Source organism: Nanorana parkeri, unplaced genomic scaffold, assembly GCF_000935625.1.
Source record: "Nanorana parkeri isolate BGI_ZX_2015 unplaced genomic scaffold, ASM93562v1 scaffold165, whole genome shotgun sequence".
Classification (NCBI taxonomy): Eukaryota; Metazoa; Chordata; class Amphibia; order Anura; family Dicroglossidae; genus Nanorana; species Nanorana parkeri.
This window is the reverse complement of record NW_017306433.1, coordinates 1960846-1976046: the sequence shown is the minus strand read 5'-3', so window position 1 is coordinate 1976046 and position 15201 is coordinate 1960846. Positions and strand designations below refer to the sequence as shown.

General features: G+C 40.8%; 1 protein-coding gene across 1 annotated transcript in view; it reads left to right on the top strand.

Moving 5' to 3' along the window:
• Positions 1–13227, top strand: part of NOLC1 (nucleolar and coiled-body phosphoprotein 1) — a 25504-nt gene extending 12277 nt beyond the window's left edge. The window contains exons 8-15 of the mRNA XM_018554569.1: positions 1225–1362; positions 1614–1823; positions 2370–2507; positions 3898–4023; positions 5130–5714; positions 6749–6852; positions 10993–11082; positions 13002–13227. Coding sequence (XP_018410071.1) covers positions 1225–1362; positions 1614–1823; positions 2370–2507; positions 3898–4023; positions 5130–5714; positions 6749–6852; positions 10993–11082; positions 13002–13160 — 1550 coding nt within the window. The 3' untranslated portion in view covers positions 13161–13227. The remainder of the gene's footprint in view (positions 1–1224; positions 1363–1613; positions 1824–2369; positions 2508–3897; positions 4024–5129; positions 5715–6748; positions 6853–10992; positions 11083–13001) is intronic.
• Positions 13228–15201: the final 1974 nt, after the last annotated feature.

Here is a 15201-nt window from a genome sequence, read left to right as displayed (position 1 = left end):
TTTTTAATCCCGAGGTGTGTGTATGCATGTGTTTTTTGTTTATGTATATAGTGTGTGTCTGTTTATAGAATATCAATATTACATCAACATACCCTAGTAGAAGAACCTGTAGTTGACCTTTGCAGTGCGGGGGGGGGGGGGGGGGGCCCCCTGGCACATCCCCAGAGAGTGTGATTACAGACAGCCCCTCCCTGCTTCTACTGTCCATCCAGCTACATCTCTACCATGTTGTCTGGATGAACAGAAAAAGGGAAATAGGTTGGCAATGATGTGAAAATATTTTAATAGCAGTACGTTCTAATATACCTGTATTTGCAGTTAGTGTGTTTATGTAGATAATATCATTGTATTTTATGTTATGATATAAGGTTACAGCTGTATCCCATCTTAGAGCAGAGGGAAAATGGCCTGTACTAGCAGTGGGAGGTAAACGATTGATAAGGAAACAAGGGCTATCCCATAAGGTACCAGTGTGTATGAATTTATTTGTGTGATGACAGAATGTAACATTCCATGTTATATGCCGCATTCCAGGAATATCAGGCAGAATGGATCTTAATAGTCTATAAAAGGCAACCAGTTAGAATTGAAACAAACTGATTAATTGCCAACGCCCCGTCATGTGACCTTTCTGGATCGTGTGGTCGCCCGAAAACAGGCAGGACATGTATTCTAGGCATGGACATTGTTAATTATTAGATAGGTATAAACTGATCTGAGCAATAGCTAGATACAAAAATACTTAACATTTTTATTTCACATGATATTCTTGCCATCTTTGCTTGTGTATGGTACTGCTATATACAGATGCAGAACCATTTGTTTTCCAGAAGACAGCCCTGCAGACAGTTTGTTAGTAAAATGGTATTTGCACTATTGAGATGTCCATCTTTGGGGGGGGGCGACCCACTGGTCCACTTCCCAAACATCCCCCCTCCTTTCCTTTTTTTTTGCAGTTCAACTTCAACTAAAAAAATGCTTTTTATACATGGCCTCAGTGCACTGTCCATTGTGTACAATAATGCAGATAAGTACATTCATCACCACCACATTTTGCTTCTAAACTGTTAAGGGTTTTAATATTGAGACTTTCAGCATGAAACTGCATTTCTGGATATATCTGAATAGATCATAATCCAATGATTGGTAGGTAATATGGCCAGGTATGTGAGATTGTCTTGTGTCCCGCATGGAACGAACTGATTGCTGTGTAACAATTTGTAGGTGCATACAGTGCTGTACCTCCACCAACATTAGACAAGAAACAAGCAACTCCAAAAACTACTCCCAAGGCAAATGCTAAAGCAGAAAGCAGCAGTGACTCTTCAGACAGCAGTGAGGAGGAGCAGTCAACAAAGAAAGGTATTTGCTTTGTTCCTTAAACTTCTCCAGTGAACTCTATGCAGTCTAGTATTGCTACACACACCTTATAAGATGAGTAACAAATCATTTTATTTTTTTTCTTGGATAGCAAGGCTTATTGCCTGCAGGTAGCAGACATAGTGTGTGTATTGAGTATAGTTTACTAAGCGATTATAAACTCTGACCCGGTAGACCCCCCCTCCTTCCTTTCTTATTGGTGTATTATATGTTTATAGTTTTTCTGTTTGTAGCCAAGGTCACGCCAGGAAAGTCTCCTGCATCGGCTAAACCTGTTGCAAAGAAAGCCAATGAGGAATCCAGTGATGAAGATAAGACTGGCAAACCAGCAGCAAAAACACCAACTGGCAAGACTGCTACAGCCACAGCTAAAACTCCACCTGCAAAGGTTACTCCTAAATCTGCACAAGCAAAGAAGGATTCCAGCTCCTCTGACAGCTCTGGTGAGTGGGTTCAGGTGTGGCATCAGATTCAAATTACTTTATCCCATTACTAAGCAAATGTGCTCACTTAATGCAATTACCAAGAAATGCAACATGCTATTAAAACATTTTACCATTTGCCCAGCTGTTCAAATTTAAATTCTCAGATACAGTTGTAATCATCACTAAATGGTTCATCTGCTCTGTGCCAATTATGAATTTCTAGTGCATGCTAAGGCACTACTGTCAGAAAAAAAAAAAACATTGAATGTTAAGAGTTTTTTGCTGGCAGCTCTCACTCATAAAACCAGTATTGTAAACGTTTTTTATATGAGAGCAGTGTCATGTGCTTCTTTAAAGGTCAGTATAAGCTCCTCTGCATCTGTGCACAGATACTGTAACTCTTTAAAATTCAAGCTATATTTTACCAGGTGTAGGTCGAGAGTGTTGTACAGGTCCTCTTGCATACATGCGTCTAAGTCGGCAGTAAACATTAGTATCCATATACAAAGACCCTTGTTATTCTAACATGCGAAGTAAAGGAGTGACTTTTTTTTTTTAACCTAGACTCAAGTGATGATGAAAAGACGAAAAAGGTTCCAGCTAAGCCCACAGCAAAAACTCCACCTGCAAAACCTGTTGCCAAACTGACACCAGCCAAAACTACTCCTGCCAAAAAGGATGCAAGTTCTTCTGACAGTTCTGGTGAGTGACTTGTTTGGGGTGGGACCTTTAGAAGCAGGAACAAAGTTGAAAGGTTGCAATGTTTGCATAGACTCCAACAATAAACCTATGTAGACCCAAATAAACTTTTATTTGCCCCTTTATGCGCTGTTAAATAAACCCTTAAGTGTTTGGGGTTTTTTTTTTTTTCTGTTCAATAAGTGCAACAAATTGCTGTTGGGCTTTTCAGAAATTCAGAGCTGTTCTGTGTCTCAAGGCGTCTCGTTATTCCTCCCAGTTCCTCCCATATTGGACTACAGAATTCTCTGTTGTGGGGATGGAGAGTGACATAGTAGTTTAGCAAAAGATAAATGGACATGGCCGACACCATTTCTTGTGATTTCAAAGTGCATTTTTGGGAGATTGACCAGTATTTTTAAATACTTGCAGTGTGATGTAATGGGATAAAGCATTGGAAAACATGCATGTGTGTTTTTGTATTTTCTTTTTTGCCTAACACATTAATGATGCTTTCACCTGCTGTGAGGATTTTGTGATGCAAAGAAAATCCCCAACAAATTATTTAAAGGCATTTCAGTGGAAATAAAAATTGACGATTAAGATTCTCTATCTAGTATGCTTAAAGGGTTACAGCTCCAGATTTTTACTGGAAGATCAAACTAAAAACTACATTCTGGGGAAATCTGACATGAAAGCTTATCTATTATAGCAACAAGCTAAATCCCATTGTCCATATGGACCTTGGTCTGCCAAGTAATGTATAACAATACTTTGCTTACCGTTGCAGGAGGTGGAGAGACCTTCCATGTATGAGAAGTGGTCTGTTTAAAAAGTCAGCCCACCTTGTAGCAATAGTTGGAGCCTGGTTGGCTTCAGTTAGCCCCTGGTTTATTTTTTAGTTACTCCAACATTGAGGTCTGTCCACCTGGGAGATTTAGGTATTCCATTTCTGATTTGTTTTCTCCATCGTGTGCAATAAATTGAATAGAGTGGAAACTTACCATAATGGCGATTTGGTAGGTGTGCAGACCCAGGAACTAAAACAGATTTTACCAATAGTCCTTGAGAGATATCTCAAATGGTTTACTCTCCAACATCTGCTAAATCTCTGTTTCTCTTGGCATGTCCCTTATAATGCATATTATACCATAAGCATTTAATACTTGGAGTAAAACAATCTAGGAGCTCCTTACCTGAGGCTGTGTTTGGCTAGGACTATATCATGTACTGCACTTCAAATCTGAATTCTAATTTTTACTTGTATGGAATATTTCAAACAAACCTTGAAATATTCCATACAAGTAATATGATCTAACTCTAATCCTAGCAACTATGGTATGTGGGCTGATAATATAACTTGTGTACTGCTGGTTGTTGTTCTTGTATAAGAAAGTATTTGTTTTCTCAGCAGATTCCAGTGAGGATGAAAAAAAGAAAAAGGCTCCCGCTAAACCAGCAGTGAAAACGCCACCTTCAAAGCCTGCTGCAAAAGCAGTCCCTGCCAGCAAAAAGGAATCTAGTTCTTCTGACAGCTCTGGTATGAGAAATGTAATCATCAAATTATAGAATTGATTTTATTTATACTAGCCCTATCTGAGCAAAGGAGTGATCATGATTGCCAGAAGTTAATTTATCTCCTAAAGTATGAACTGCCAGCACTACAATGGTTGATGGCTGACTGGTGTTTCCTAAATGAGTAAAAATCATCACTCCTTTTTAGTAGCAGAAGTCTGGACTCTTTATAATTAACATGAAATGGCATTCTGTCTTTAAACATGTTACAGTCCTGGGATACAGCTGTTATTGGCAGACAGGGTGTTCATGTTTCAGTTGGGGGGAATCGGAAATTTAAGTAAATATTGTGTGAAATAGAAGAGTAGAGTACAAGAGGCATGAATGTGAGTCATTAAAGGAGAACTATGGGGTCAGGGCTTTTCCCCATAGTTCTCCTAAGGGTAACGGGAGGACACAAACTAGCGTCCACCCGTCACCTAAAGCTCAGTATACCGCGAGCTACAGCTCGCAGTATACTGAGATGCCGCAGCCAGGACCGATCCCGACATTACTGTCGAAATCCAGCTGTGGGATTGACAGCTGGCTCTGCCTATCTAGAGGCAGAGCCAGCGTCAGCTGTGCCCTCCCCGTCCGTTCCGCCAGTCAGCACTGGAGGATCTGATGAGGGGGGGGGGAATCCTTGCAATGAGCAGTGAGTGACAGTCACAGCTCTCTGCAGGGATATATCGAGAAGTGAGCGAGCAACGCTATGTGTTCGCTCACTTGCCCATCTATTGAGCCGACCTGTGACAGTTTCATTGTCACAGGTCGGCTAGAACTGAGGCTGAATGATTTTCACTCGCCTCATAGTTCTCCTTTAAGGACAGGAGTAGCAGGGGCATCAGTATTTTGTATTGGGGCTGTGTGAGGATATTGTAGCGTCATGTTCAGTAGTGAGAAGAGAAGATAAACTAGCATCTGAATTTACTTTCTGATAAACCATAGCTCCTCTGACACCTTTTTTTTAGTTGCTAACAGTGCTTTGTAAAGTCCTTGCCTTACATGTTCTTGCCAAGAAAAACCACTTGCAGCATTGGCCTTCATTTTAAATGTACTTTAATTATTTTCTCATCGCTTTTATCACCCCAGACTCTGAAAGCGAGGAGGATTCCACAAAGAAGGCTGCCAGTAAGCCATCTGCTAAACAAGCTGCTGCGGCAAAGCCAGCACCAGCCAAGCAGAATGAGGCTAGTAAAAAGACACCAACTAAACCTTTGACCCCCAAGTCTGCAGGACCAGTGAAAAACAAGGCAGCAGAACAGAGCAGCAGCTCTGATTCCGACAGCTCAAGTGATGAAAAAGAAAAAGCTAAAAAAACTGTTAAGTCACCAGCAGCTGCACCAGCTGCCAAGAAACCAATCCCTGTGAATAAAACAAAAGCCAGTAGTAGCTCTTCATCAGACAGCTCCAGCGATGAAGAAGAGAAACCTAAACAAGCAGCTGTGAAAAAGAAAGCAAAGTCCGTCCCAAAGAAAAAAGAAAGCAGCTCTGAAGAGAGTAGCTCAGAAGAGGAGAAAGCAAAAAAAACAGCTACCTCAAAGTCTCCAGCAGCTAAACCGGCCACTACTCCCAAGAGTGCAAAGTCCACACCAAAAGCTGCAGCTAAGAAAGCTAAAGAGAGTTCAGAGGAAAGCTCCTCCAGTGAGGAAGAGGAGGAAAATGTCACAGTGAATGGTATGTCAGCTTCTTGTGTCTTTAATCTTTTTAATAAATATATTTAGTTACTCTATTCTATGCTTTTAAGTTTGACAAGTGTTCTAGCTTTTTCTTAGTGCAATCTTTCTGTTTTTGATGGTAAATATAACATTTCCTTGTAAACTGTCTTGAAAGCCCAACTCCCTTTTTTTTTTTTTTTTTTTTTTTTTGAAACTAAAAAAACATTAGCCATAAAGTATTGCCTATGCTGCAATAGTCCCCTCTCTGGTGCTGTCTCCTGCAGACTCACCGCTCTGCAATCCAGCACCAATACTCTTCCTTGTTGGTGGATGCTCAGTTATCTAAACCACTTCTTTTGAGCTCGGGCCATCATTGACAAACTCCCTTGAATGCATATCGCTCCTACCTGGGTTCTGTAGTACTTTTAGACTTCTGGGTGCTTGCAAAATGTGAGCACCACCAGGGCTGGATTTCCCCCAAGGCCCGTCCTTGGGGCAGCAGGGAGTAGAAGGGCAGGAGAGGTGTGGAATTCCTATCTCTAGATGCATGGGACATGCAGTTCCGGGCGCTGGGCAGGTAGTTTTCTACATTTAACCCTGCTTTGTGCAAGCAGAGCTTAAGTGTACAGTGGGAAAGCTGCCGCCTGTTTTGTACAAGTGATGTCGCTGAGATCACTTGTATGCAGCCTGCAGGTCTGCCATTCACCATGGGGGGGGGGGTTTGCGGGTATTAAAGGACCAGTATGGAAATTGAGAGACTGGAGGGCGGTCAACAGGCAGACTTGACTTTTTACAAAAAAGATAATGTATATAACTTCTGCTGCCTCTACATCTTTAACATACAGTTTTGACTGAAGTAACATGTGTTTGCAGTCTGTCAGCAGCTCTCTAGGCATCGCCCTGATTTGTGACGGGTTAACGTTAAAATGTTTTCAGTTACAATGAAGCCTAGAATATTAGCAGCGTTGCGCTGAGTGGCATACCTAAAACCTCAACATTATTTTCTGTTATGAAGTAGCTCTTGGTTTACAATACAGAACATTTTTTTTTCAGGTAATTCTGGAAAACGGAAAAGGGAAGGTGATCAGGAGCAGACACCGGACAATAAGAAAATTCAAGTGAAAACTCCAAACACATTCCCCAAGGCTAACAAGAAGGTGAGAAAATGATGGCAATCAACAGAAGAATGACTACCATCTTGAATGTGGACTGTGGGAGATGAATGTATATGCTTTTATATTAAAGGTTTTGTTTTTAATCTGTTGCTTCAGACGTTGAATAAAACCCACAATTGTGTACTAAGTCTTTATTGTGTTTCTGATGCAATTATGGGCAAAGTGTGACTGGAATGAATGGTGGTCAACCTGTTCTATCTGTAAAAACTATAAAAGCTTCTATTTGAAGAGATGACATAAAAACTATTGTACGCACTTCTGTGGGATGTAGCAGATATACTACATTTCTCCTTTTATTAAGATGTCTGCATCTGCTAACAGGTAGTTTGGCCATTGCACCATCCAAAAGTTTGAATGGTGCCTTTTCCATAATGCATCTTTTAGCTCTAGATTTACAGCAGGGTTTGTAGAAATATTTTGTTCTTGGTTGCTTTTAGCTTTATGTTTTAGCTCATTATCCCATGACTTGCAACTAAAACAAAGCTTTGACACTAGACAATAGGTTTTGGTTCAGAATTTCTTGAGAATTCTTTATGCCCTGCACAAATTCAAAGTACCTTCTGCCAGATGCAGCAAAGCAACCCCAAAACAGTCAAGCCTCCTCCATGCTTCTCAGTACGTATGTTCTTTTCTTTGAAAGCCTAATTTTTTTATATGTGAACACAGATAATGTGACCTGCCAAAAGCTCCAGTTTTGTCTAATCTGTCCAAAGGACATTTTCCCAGAAGCCTTGTCACTTGTCAGTATGCAGTTTAACAAAACCTCATGGATGGTATGATTAGACACTGATGTACCCTGACCTTGGAGTTGAGCTTTTTCTTGGCTTCTTGTATACCATTCACACTATACTTCTGTTCAATCTGAGGTTGATTTTCCGCTTGTGGCTGTGGCCAGGGAGGTTAGCAACACTTCCATAGACCTTAAATTTAATATTTGCGACTAGTCACAGATAAGGAGGACCTGGAGATGGTCCTATAGCCTGTACCTTTTTAATATGCTGGTCTATCAGTTTGTTTCTGATTTTCCTCAGCCACCTCTTTTCTTTGCTTTCTCTGGTCCATGTTCAGTGTGGTGCACACAATGATACCAAACAGCAGAGTGATTGATTTTTTTTTTGTCCATTTAAATAAGCTGACCAATTGCAAGATTGAAGACCTGTGTGATACTAATTACAGCAAGCAGTTTGAAATATCCCTATGATGTAAATAGTTATACATTTTTCTAGGGGTTCCAACAAATCTGTCCTGGCCATTTTAAAATTGCTTTGTTGAATTAGCAACAATTTCTCTCCTATTTATTTTCTTTGCTTTAATCTGACATACCAATAGCATTGCTGGTATACATGAGACAATTGCTTTGTAATGTCATCATTTTCAGGAGGAATGAAGCAGTATATCAATGAGCTGTAAGGGGACCAACAAATTTGTCTGTTTGCCATCAAAATGTACAATTACCCTGTAGCTCCCTTATATCTTTACAGTGGCAACATTTTTCATCTAGTAGTTTGTCTCAATCCACTTTCTGAACAGACTTTCTGAGCCAAATGCTTCACTAACTTGTAGCTAGATATCCCGGTGTAATTTTTTATTTCCCAACGTTATGGAGAATTTGCGGGGCACTCATTTTGGATTTTGAAAATGTACTGCATATATAGTCAAAAGGAAACTACACAAAACGTAACTATTGTGTGTGGAGTTTGCATATAATATCAGCGGAGTGCAACTGCAAAAATGGTTTCACTTCTGACTTGTTTTGCTAGTGTACATCTATAAATGGTGAAGCAGAAATGAAGCCTGTTGTAACCGCATTCTATTTCTAAGAGATTGAAATACAATTGACTGGTTGCAATGAACAACTGCAGTTTTGCTTTGAGGTGTATGTAAATGTTTGCTTCCTTTTGGTCTGTTAAATATACTATTGAAAATGTTTTCTTAACTGTATGACAGATGCAAAAAATACCTGTTCATCCTGCTGGAAATCCAGCAAGCTGCTAACTTCCTCATCCTGCTGGAAATCCAGCAAGCTGCTAACTTCCTCTGCTGAGACTTAGCAGTTAGGATTTGTCCCAGTTCTCTTCTGCAGACAACAAAACATCTCCCACTATGTTCTGTTGTCCTTTTCCTAGGGTTACAATGCTGCTCCATGTATAGAGTACAGTCAGTGTTGTTGCCCTAGGACTAAAAGTGGTTTCGGCAGGATCACTAGATGAAAATAAAGGAACAAAAGCCTAAAACAATGCAGCCACAACATCTAAGGACTGATAAACTGCAACATGTTATATTTTTGTTCTTGAGTTTAGATGCACATTAATTTTGATCTCCTGAAATTTAATCAGAAGCATGATAATAGTATGACCTGGGAATCCCTGAAAAGCATGGCACACCATTCTTACTAGTACTCCACAGCGGGGAATTGCAGAAGTTAACCAGTGGCCAGTATTTCAAGAGCCCCTTTTGTAGAGCAAAATGTTAAGCATATGCTACCCATAAACTGTTTTTATGGCTTTTCTGCTATGTTCCATCCATTGTATATAGCAGTGATGGCTAACATTTTTGAGGCCTGGTGCCCAAACTGCAACGCAAAATCAATTTATCTCAAAGTACCAACACTGCTGGGGACGGACCAGCAGGCTTATTACAAGTGATCTTGGCAGCATCGCAGAGATCACTTGTATTAATCAAGCGGTGGCTTCATCTCTATATTTAGCCCTGCTTGCCCGAAGCAGGGCTAAATGTAGAAAAAAGCTACTGTTGGGCGATACGAATTCCGACACCCCTGCCTAGGCTCCACCAAAGGAGCCTCTGAGTGCCATAGGTTCACAATTGCTGGTATATAGTGACCAGATATTTGCTCATGTCTTTTAAATGAAGACCGGGTGAACTTCCTGATGACCATGAAGACACTCCCTGTAATGTGTGTTCGTACATTTGTCAGTACTAGAATGCATATACTGAACGTTTGACACGGCAATGAGATCTGGTTATTAAAGAGCAGAATGTAGAGTAAATGCAGATATTCTGTTAAGCACTTTGTGGAATACATAGAATGGGCATGTGCAATGCGTATGGCAGTTCCGGACGATGACACAGCAGTTAGCTTTTACATGAATCTTTGTTAAGGAAAGCTACTGCTCCATTTTTAGTGGAGAAGATAGAGAATCTATTATGAACCCGAAGAGCAGACTTAGAAGGTGCCATTCTCTGACTTTTGGCCTTCATATTAGTTGCACATCAGAGTATCTGGATAGCTTCAGCTTTTCCCTTCTGACGCTCGTATGCAGCCTCTGGGTTAGTGAATGGCAACCTCCATCAATTGCTTCTGCTGCAGATATTTATGCGCTAGTGCCATAAACATCAGCAATCCCCTGTTCATAACATGAACCTTCCACATTTTTAAAGGGAAAAAAAAAAATATCCAGTCTCTTTTTAGTATTCTGTATTGAAAGATTATTAAGGGCAAGAAGAGACATAACATGGTCATTACAAAATCTCCTTGGGGGTGGTGTTGGCTTGGTTGAAATTTCTGTAGGGCCTGTTTCCAGCTCATTTTTTCTATGTTAAATGTGTATCCATGGCACTGTGCCTGAATTAGTTGCTATACCTACACCACTAAAATGGAACCACATTCTGTTTTAAAATGCAACTTTAACAATTTTCTACATGCTCTTGAGTGTTAATTGTCTAGATCAGTGGTGGCAAACCTTGGCACTCCAGCTGTGCCAAAACTACAAATCCCAACATGTGTTTGCCTCTGGGAGTTATGTCTGTGGCTGTCAGAGCCTTGCAATGCCTCATGGGACTTGTAGTTCCAAAACAGCTGGAGTGCCAAGGTTCACCACCACTGGTCTAGATTGGAATAAACATCTGGTGTCGTTTCGGTGGTGACGTTTCGCTGGACATCCGACCAGTTTTCTCAATTCAGAATTAGGAAAGCTGGTTGGCTGACCAGTCTTCAAGACTTATTTTTTTTACAGATAAACATCTGGTGGCTTTCATCAATAAATGCCTAATTTCTGTAAAAAGATGTTATACCATACTGATATCCATGCAATTAAACAATCTTGAAAATGACTGTGTATTTCCGATTTTTATATAAAAATGTTTGTCTTTGATGTGGTATAGGAAGATCAGAAAAATACTCCTTTCCGAAGAGTAGTTGAAGAGCATGTTGACGTTGACCCCCGTATGTCTAACAATTCGTTTGACGCAAAGGTAAAGTACAGTGTGTAGCCTTTACAAGTAAATCCCACATGGCATAGGCAATGGTATGTTATTTCATAGGCCGCATTCATATGATTGAGTGTTTAGCTCATTAAAGTTTTCTGTGTGCAGAAGTTAGGTATTTAAAGGGGAAGTAAAACGAAAGTTGCCTTAAATGAAGAGCAAAGGCTTAGTCCACCCTAAGTTGAAATTTGAGTTTTGGGAAATACTGGCAACCTATATTGCCTGACTGTTACCTTATCTCTCATGACTGGTGGTGAGATCCATGTGCAGCCATTCCTGACTCCACTTGCTTGCAGAGGTTAAAGAAACAATTCCATTATGTTAAACAAAAAAAAAAACTACACAGTTGACCTGAGGGCATTTGCTCTAAAAGGGAATACAAATTGCTTCCTGATGTATGAACTCTCCATTTTAACACTTTTTTATAATTTGTAGTCATTTATATTTTGTGCATTTTGGAACACCTACTTTAATTTGATTTTCTGTTTTCCCTCAAATCTCCCTCTAGAGCAGGGGTTCAAAACCTGTGTAACCTCAGGACCCATATTTGTCCTTGATCACTGATCATACAGTTGCGACCCAAGTCACACCTCACTGAAAAGCACGGCATTGCGGTACTGTGGGTTTCTGTGCAGGCGATTCAACTGTTGACTCTAGGTGCGTTTGGGGTGCCATTTAAATGATCACAACACACCTCCCGCATCAGACGGTGTGCTAGATGCGAATGTGTGGTACAGTGCGATTAACGCACTGTACTAGTGCTAACAGGCCCTCAAAAACACTGACAATCTCGCACACATGCTGCAACATTTTTTTTTTCTTTCCCTAAGACCCACCTAGTCTCCCTACCTTATGAGAACTGGAGTAGATTCTCAGCCTGGGGCCAATTTGTGGGCTGATGTGCGGTGACGGTGCTCCATCCATATGTGCATTTCTTGTACAGATCCCATACACTCCCTGTAGAGGTGCTGGGAGCCAGAATGTGACGTCACTCTGGTCCAGGCACCTCCTACAGGACATACGAGGGAGCTGTAAGCAATGAATGTATGGATGGAGCTCCCTCGCTGCCATAACCTGAGCCTACCCCACCTCAAGCTGACACTGAGTGCTGGGCAGCATATTTTGAATGGCTGCTCGACATGAGAAATGACAGTGCTGCACTAGGGGGAGGCTGAGGAGCATGTCGCCTATTGCAGTGGAAGGCATGCGGTGACCCACCATTTGAGAACCACGGCTCTAGAGCATGTCTTGGTATTAGGTCTTTTACTTTGTTCTTGTATCATGAAATTGGTTTTATTACTCTTGTGACATCACCTGGTTTGTAAAAATTCTTGCAGGAGCAGCTGCTGGGAGGAGTCCATTTCTTTTCACATAGGCATTTCCCAGAACTTAGGGACAGGCATCTTGGAAATCTATGTGGGCAGGCACTTGGGATTAGAGGCAGGATTGTTTTGCTGGCAAGGAAAGCATTGCATGCGGAGCAAGAGAGGCATTGGGGGGATAGTTTTGTTTTCCAGCAGTCAGGGCTCCAGTCTTGTTGAAAGCCTTCCAGAGTGGATGCTGTTATAATGGCACCAATTCTGTATCGGTATCCATAGTTTTCGAATGGATGTGCAACAAGCTTAGGTGTGATGGTTGGATATCTGCAAATGTTTGGCCATATAGTGTGTAGGGATGTCCCGATGCCACTTTTTCGGGCCCAAGTACATCCCCTCATGTACTTGCCGATACCAATTACCGATACTTTGTGTATGGAAAAATGTATGGCAAGACCAAACATTATCTTCTAGATGTAAATAATTAACCTTACAACCCTTAATGTCCTAACACTTCTAAGTAAATGTGATACTGCATAATGTTTTTGCATTAGTTATACAAATGTTTTTTTCTCTTTTTTTATATTTCAGAAAGGAGCAAAAGGAGACTGGGGGGAGAAAGCCAATAATGTTTTGAAATTCACTAAAGGAAAATCTTTCCGTCATGAAAAGACAAAGAAAAAGCGGGGCAGTTATTGCGGTGGAGCCATTTCTACAACCGTGAACTCCATAAAGTTTGACAGTGACTGAACTGGAATATTTTGTAAATCAATACATTGAACTTTTTTCTGGATGCTGTACTTTGACTGGCTGCAGTTCTCTAAGGGTCAGCATAGAAGTATACCCAGCCGGGAGATATCTCTGACAAAATAGTTTTCTGTATTACTGTAAGAAAAGCAGAACTTTTTATGTCGCTCAAGAAGATGTTTAAGTTTTAAGAGGATGCTTTGTTCTTATTTTTGGAGAAAATTGGATTAAAAGGCTTCATTTGGTTTTAACTCTTTGATTGTATTTAAAACAAATTGTTTACATTCAAAATAAAAAACAAAAACGGAGATTATAGCAATCATTGAAGTGGACCTGTCAAAATGCAGCTAAAAAGCTGTCTGTATACATAACAAATATCCTTTTGATACAACTTTTCATGTATAAAAGACTTGTAAAGAGGAGGTATGGAGGTTGCCAATGACCATCTCCTCTTCTGAAAATGCAAGTTGCTGTGCTGTAATGCTGATTCAGCAGTTTCGATACTTTAGGATTTGACCCAGAGCAAGTGTGCAACTGATAGAATTCTGACTTTACTCATCCCCATGCTTTTTCCAGGCAAGTGAAGGATGAAATTAATGGTATCAGTATGACAGTCAGGCAACTAGCATTGTAGGTGAGCATTGCCCTCCCTCAATATTTACCTCCAATACAGGTTTCCTGTAATTTTTAAAAAAACTTCCATGCACATCTTCCAGCCTGCACACCCCTAGGGCTTTCCTACGAATGTGACAGCAGGCTGTGCTTTTCAGAGTATTGGCATTTCTTGTATTAAAAGAGACCAAAGATTGTTAATAAAAATCAGAATGCTGACCAAAGTGGCTGACTAGGTTTAATACCGCTTGTTGTGAAAGCGCAACTTTTTTGATACACAGTTCATTGCAAGGCTTTATCTTAAGGCCACTTTCACAAGGATGCCTTGAGTTCTGACCAGCAGGGGATTCAACTTCAGCATAGAACCACTTTGGCCCACCTTTGTCAGATTCTGACAGCAGTAGGCAGGTACTGATATTAAATGTTTTTTATTCTGCCGCTTGCATTAGGTCATGGAATGGTTTCTCCAGAGCTCCCACCATGTGCTAATGTTATGGTTGGCAATAGATGACAGAATCATCCATCAGGTTATGTGAGAGGCAAGTCCTTACATGACCGTTACCAAGACAAGATTATTGTGTTGCTCTGGTTAGATACAGTGGACGGGTTATCTGTGTATTACCTCATTGAGCTGAATTGCAACCCCTCAAGCTTGGAATAGTTAAGTGAATCCAAAGTTCATGATTTTCATAAACTTCAGGTTTTTATTGATAGTTCTGCTGTCATTCCTGTTTGGTTCAGTTAAAGGGCCACTGTACCCCAATAATAATGAGATACCCGGATGTAACAGGTTGGAACCATTCTTGTGGTGATATCGATTTTGACTGGACAGGAAGTGCAAGAATAAAAAACTCAATGTGTTTTGTGGCCACTTCTCAGGAATGTATAGGATGACACCAAGTCTGCAGAGCAGCAACATGTCCTGATGTCATACATTGGGACACTGAGACAAACCAAAAGATACCTTGTTGCACTCCTTACCGGAAAAACACAAAGTTGATCAAGGGGGGTGCTTGTAGTGACCTGCAGATGGCGCCGCCACACAGCATAAATGTCTCAAACTAGCGCTTTTCGTGGCCCCTTCATCAGGCTCAGCTGAGCTGGGTATCATTATTCATCAGCTGAGCCTGATGAAGGGGACCCTGCGTGGCCCCGAAAGCACTAGTTTTGGTGACATGACATTCTAATAAACGAACTCTGGACTGCAATACTGGTTGTGTGCTGGTGACATTTATTCATCTTTATACATCGGGACACTTCGTGGTTGCCTTAACATACTACTAGGACATTTCGCAACCCCTCTTGTGAGTATCTTACTGATATTACGGTAAGCTTTAAATACATCTACTACTCCAAATGACTTCATTTAAGGGTATTCACTATGCAAAATTCATCAGGGTTCTTGATGAACCTGCCGAAATTCGCACAGTGG